This window comes from Elephantulus edwardii, unplaced genomic scaffold (genome assembly GCF_000299155.1).
Source record: "Elephantulus edwardii isolate Elephantulus edwardi_28Jun2011 unplaced genomic scaffold, EleEdw1.0 scaffold00268, whole genome shotgun sequence".
Classification (NCBI taxonomy): Eukaryota; Metazoa; Chordata; class Mammalia; order Macroscelidea; family Macroscelididae; genus Elephantulus; species Elephantulus edwardii.
Genome location: NW_006400018.1, coordinates 2,978,827 through 2,985,120, shown reverse-complemented (window position 1 = coordinate 2,985,120; position 6,294 = coordinate 2,978,827). Strand labels below are relative to the sequence as shown.

The 6,294-nt window shown below is 41.5% G+C and overlaps 1 protein-coding gene across 1 annotated transcript in view; it reads right to left on the bottom strand.

Moving 5' to 3' along the window:
• Positions 1 to 6,001, bottom strand: part of LOC102843908 (membrane-spanning 4-domains subfamily A member 4A-like) — a 51,381-nt gene extending 45,380 nt beyond the window's left edge. The window contains exon 1 of the mRNA XM_006899905.1: positions 5,976 to 6,001. Coding sequence (XP_006899967.1) covers positions 5,976 to 6,001 — 26 coding nt within the window. The remainder of the gene's footprint in view (positions 1 to 5,975) is intronic.
• Positions 6,002 to 6,294: the final 293 nt, after the last annotated feature.

The window sequence follows — 6,294 nt, the reverse complement described above, 5'->3', positions numbered from 1 at the left end:
CCTCCCATCCTGATGCCCCACCCCTCCTCATAAAGCTCTGCTTCCTGAATGATCTGTTCTGCATATAGATTAAAAAGGTACGGAAATAGGATGCATCCTTGATGCACACCTATCCTGATCCTGAACCATGCAGTGTTGCCTTGTTCTGCTCAAATGCAAAAGCATTTGACTGAGTAGATCCAAACAAATTGTGGCTAGCATTGAGAAGAATGGGGATCCCAGAACACTATATGGATACTCATACAAAACCAGTTAATTCTTTCTAGATAGCTTTTTTCTCTTTTCTTTTCTTTTCTTTTTTTTAATTTATTTTGACTTTTCTTGGCTCTCTTTTAAGATAGCTTTTTAAAAATGTACAATATTCAAGGGCAGGCAATCTTGACTAGTTAAGCTATATAGCTGTTAGACTTTAAAAAAGACTTAAAGAGATAATTTTTTAATTTAAGGTTTAAAATTATCCCAGTTTGGTTTTTTTATAATTAATCTGTCTGGAAGAGTCACTTTCCCCTACCCAATAATTTATTATTTGAATGGTGATATTCCCTTCTTGAGTATGTGGTGGTAGGGGCAGGGCTGTCGAATTTTTTTCTTTTGCTCTGTAATTCACCACAGGAACTGCTTGCCGCTTTGTTCAAGGCAACACCTTTTCCACAGGTCTCTGCTTAAGGAAGTTTCTGCTCTTGGGGTTTGAAAATATTAAGACACAAATCAAACCAAACCCATTCCTGTTGAGTCAATTTGAATTAAGAGCAGCCCTGTAAGACAGAAAAGAACTGGCCAATACAGTTCCCAAGGCTATAAATCTTTACAGAAGAAGATCACCACAAAGTAGGAGATCAGAGACTAAAAGGGGGGAACAGGTAGGGAACTTTCCCCCCATTTTCTCCCTGTGTTGCATTTTCTATTATAATGAATTACTTCCAAGTAGCAAATGTAAAGCAGATCTTCTTGCAAAAGTCTTACTCTCATTCAGAAAAATGTAGAAGTCGTTGCTGTGGAGTTGGAACCAACCCATAGCTTATCTTCCTGCATATTTATGGAAGTTGTAAATTGTAAGGGAGGAGATTACACATCTTTCTCCTATGGAGCTGCTGGTGGATTCCAATTACCAGTGAGAACAACACCCCTGGCTTATCAGTGCAACACTGCACCCACTATGTCACCAGGGCTTCAGAGCTTCTCTTCTCATATCTTTAGCCCAAGGGAATGTTAGAATTTCTTGCTAGTTGTAAAAAAGAGCAAAGACGGCATGAGGATGACTGAATTGGAACTGTGCTAACTCCACAAAGGGGAACTGTCCCCATCAAGAACATCCACAGTATAAAACTGATCCCCATAAGGTCAGACATGATCCTCTGCGCTGACCTACCTACTTCTACTGACCACTAGATCCTATATTCATTGAAAATAGACCACACAGGCTTTATACAATCTTTTTTACAGAGTTGTACAGTTTATTAAGAAACAGACGGTGAAGGGAGAGAAGACAAAAGATATCACACAGTGAAAGCCCAGGTTTGGTTTAGCAACACAAATGCAAAAAGTCTCTGGTTTCCTCAATTGTCCAGCAAGCTTTGTCTCATAGAAGTGATAAATCAGCTCTCCTTTCAACATGCAGCAAGCGAGCCATCTATCTGGCTCTGGCTCCATCAGACGATGCCTTGTCACAGTCTCTCCAAAATCTGGCTAGCACTCCATCTCTTATGTTGGCCCCACAGCTGTTGATGATGTAGAAGAAATTCATCAATGAGCCATATATCAGCAGTTGAAGCAGATGGAGACCAGGCCTCCATAAAAGGTGAAGGTAATGGATAAGCAAACCATTCTCAAAAAGTCACAACACTGTTGTCTTTGATACGTATCCATCATGCATCTTCCCTTAACTCTGCACAGACTTTGTAAAGCTTCGTTTGAGTTTCTTCAAATGGATCCTATGGGATGAATTTTCTGAAAAGACTTTAACAGATGCATGTTATTGTGTACCATTTAGTTAGAAGTGGCCCACAGTTGACAGACTGGTGGGTTTTCAGAGATATTAAATTTCCCAGGAGGAGATTGTTCATCTTTCTTCCAAGGAGCAACTGGTGGATTTGAACCATGTACCTTTGCATTGGCAGTGTAATTCCTTACCACTAAGCCATCAGAGTTCAATGCATAGTGCCTTCAAAAATGATTAAATATAGAGAGAAAAAGTGCCTAATTAGTCTCTTAGGTTTTATTTATTTTTTTATTATTATTAAATTTTATTAGTTTTAATGAACATTTACAGAGATTTTGGGTTTTCATTCATTCATTGTTGCACTGTTTTCTCCACCCTCCTCCCCAGTTCGTGCCTCTTAGGTTTTAAATTGAGTGAGAAATGATGGACTTCTTCATAGCAGTATGTGGGTTCTAGCCCATAGACTCCCTCTAGCGGTTCAGTTAAATATATCATTCATGTCTGGGAAAGGAAGTCAAGATTATGACCCTATAAACAACAGATCGGAACTCTGTCCTATCCTGTGCCATCCTTATAAATTTTGTGTCAATCCCTCTAATTGAGGGTCTCCCTCTTCTTTTCTGTCCCTCCGCTTTTTCAAGCATAATGTCTCTCTCCCAAGGAATAGCCCCTCCTAAAAACATGCACAAAGTATGTGAGATAAAGCACTGTCATCTTTGCCTTTAAGAAGCACTTTGGCTGTACTTTCTCCAAGACATACCTGTTTGCTTTTTTTGGCAGTCCACGGGATATTCCGTAATCTTCTCAAACACCACAGCTCAAAGGCCTCGATTCTTCTGTCATCCTTACTTATTGCCTAGCTCTCAGACGCACAGCAAGTGACTGAAAAGACCAAGGCCTGAATTAGGTGCACCTTAGTCCTCAAACTGACATCATTGCTCCTCAATAATTTGGAGACTGTCCCTGAGAACAGACTTGCCCAATACAATGCATTTTCTGATTTCCTGATTTTTGGTTCTAAAGGTGTTGATTGTAGATCCAAGTAGTAGAAAGTCATTGACCATTTCAATCTTTTTCCCATCTATCATACTGTTGTCCAATGGTGAGAATTTTTGTTTTCATGACATTGAGATGTAATCCATATTAACACATTTCAACTGACAGATACAATTCTGGACCTACTGACTGTTTATGCCAGGAAATTTGTAGGCAAGCTGCTTGGCTAAATGTCTGGAGGAGATTCGTATCGGTCTCACCCCAAGAGAGGCGATTCAACAATATGTGGAAATTATCAAACAATATCATTAGTATCACATAAAAGCAAAATACTGCTGAAGATCATCCAAAAATGGCTAGAACAGTGCATAGACAGAGAACTTCCAGAACTTTAGGCTTGGTTTAGCAAAGGGCATGGTACCAGGAATTTCATTGCTGATGTTAGATGGATCCTGACTGAACATGGAGAATAAAAGAAGAATGTCTATTGTGCTATATTGACTATGCAAAAATATTTGATGGTGCGGATCACAAGAAATTATAGATAATATTGAGAACCATGGATATCCCAGAATATTTAATTGTGCTCATGTAAATCTTATACCCAAACAAAGAGACTGTTGTAAGAACAGAAAAAGGGAATACTTTTGTTGTTGTTATGTGCCATTGAGTCATATGTGACTCATGGTGACCCTATGTACAAGAGCTCTGAACCCTGCTCTATCCTGAGCCAACCTTACTCTCTTTGACATGCCTACTTTCATTACCCCAGTCACTGAGTCAATGCATCTCATCAAGGGTCTTCCCCTCCTGTGCTGTCCCTCCACCTTCCCAAGCTTGATGTCTCTCTCCAAGGACTGGTCCCTCCTTGAAACATGCCCAAAATATGTCAGATGGAGCTTCAAAATCCTTGTCTCCAAGGAGTAGCCTGGTCTCACCCTCTCCAGGATGAACCAGTTTCTCCTAGCAGTCCATGGTATATTCAATACTCTTCTCCAGCACCACAGTTCAAAGGCATCAATTCTTCTATTATCCCTAGTCATTGTCCAGCTTTCTGATGCATAGTAAGTAATTGTAAAGACTATGGCCTGAACCGGGCACATTCTGGAAAGGTCTCTGACAGCAGACTTTTCCACTGCAATTCGTCTTTTGATTTCCTGGCTACCATATGGTTTAAAACTAAGATAGGTGTGCAATAGGGTTGTTTCCTCTCTCCATAGTTATAAATATGTGTGCTGAGCAAATTGTTTGAGGAAACAGACTCTGAAGAAAGATGTGGCGTCAAGATAGTAGAAAGACTCATTGATAAGCTGCATTATGCAGGTGACATTTTGGTAAGGAAATTTTGACACAGCTAACTTTGCTTATTGAAGGTGACAAGGACTTGAATTTCTTGCGGCAGATGATCAAAGACAACAGCTTTCAGTATTAATTACATCTAAACATCAAGAAAATAAAAATTCTCACCACTGGACCAAAAGGTAATGTCATGATAGATGGAGAATAAATTGACGTTGTCAATGACCTCATCTTACTTGGATCCACTACTCTTGGTACTAGCAGTCAGAAGACCAGATGTATTGTATTGGGAAAGTACAATTAAGGATCTCTCCAAATTGCTGAGGAGCAATGATGTCAGCCTGAAGACTAAGGTGTGCCAGATTGAAGCCATGGTCTTTTCTATCCCTTGCTATACATCTGAGAGATGGATACTGAATAAGAGGACAGAAGAATTAACTGATGCTTTTGAAATGTGGTGTTGGAGAAGAGTACTGAATATCCCATGGACTGACAACAGAACAGATATGTCTTGAAGAAAGTACAGCTAGAGTGCTCCATCTCCTTGGAGGCAAAGATGGCAATGCTTCATCTCACATACTTTGGGCATGTTGTTAGGAGAGGCTATTCCTTGGAGAGGGGCATCATGCTTGGGAAGCAGGGGATAGATAACAGAGAGAAAGACCCTCATCGAGAAGGAGTGACACAGAACCTGCAGCACTGAGCTCTATCTAGTGTGTCAGCGACAATGAGGATGGCACAGAATGGGGCAGGGTTCAGATCTGTTGTTCCTAGTGTCACCATGAGCTGTACTCAACTTGACAGCACCTGACAACAACAGGACAATGGCTAGTGTCCACTGTCCTGGCCTGGAGTCCACTGGTCCCCTATATCACAGGGTCAGTCCCAGGTGGAGCACTGAAGCCTCTCAAAAATTTCCACCAAGCGAATTGGAAAGGTGGAGGGACAGTGCAGGAGAGGAAGACCCCAGATGCAATGGATATATAATATATATACTGGATGCTATAGTAACTGGAATAATGAGGGTAGGTGTGTTGGAGTCAGTGAGACTGGCTCAGAATAGGGCAGGCTTCAGAGCTGTATAGGGTTGCTATGAGTCGCAGGCAACTCGCCAACACATAACAACAATAATTGTATATTGTTTTAGAAAGGAGCAAGTTAAACAAGGGGAGCTCTGGCAGCTTAGTCTACAGGGAGTTGGGCTTTCAACTCAAAGGCAGAGCCTCTCTGCAGGTTCAAATCCACAAGCAGCTTCAAGGGAGAAACACAGGCAATCTCCTCTTCCATTTACAGTTTCTAAAAGCCCTCTAGCGAGTCAGCGATGAGTCAGCTCTGCTTCAAAGGCAATAGGGTTTTGAAAGTTAAACAAGATTCCAGATGTCAAGTGCAGGAGGACAGTACAGTTTGTGTTTTCTGGATCTGAGCTTTCAGTACAGGAACACAGCAAAGGGTCATGGGATGCATTACTCCCATATCCGATTCCTCCCAGTCAGCTTTCCTCACTGGACCCTCCACCCCACCTCTGAAGGAACATGTAATCATGTGGAAACTGCATCGTAAACATAAAACGTCCTACTTTCTGACTGAACACAGACGACCACAGTGACTGGGCTTCACCACCAGCCCCTCACTGACCGCATGATAACCAGTAGTACAACACGTTCTTACTGCAAGGATTCTCCTGTGACCTTGGACATAAGCATTTTTATGATTTTGCAATAGGCCTGAGTCCTGTACTCACTTCCTCTTTCCCAGAAGCGTCCACATCGTAACTGTTCTCTTGTGAGGATTTCTCCTCGAGCCTTTGCTCCATCTTCCTCCCTCTTCCGCCTTCCTTTGCATTTTAAAACCCACACTTCCCTTGCTTCCAAATGGCAATGATTCCACAAGGACCTGAAAAGACTGGATTATCATTGGCAAAATCCAACAGTGGTTGAGTCTATAAAACATAATGTAGTCTTAATCCGCGCCCCTCAAGCCTGCTTTTCATTGTTTTTGTTCAAACATTCTTCTAAGTCATAGAGCCCTGGTCTGTCCACTTGCTGTACAGAGGTAACTCG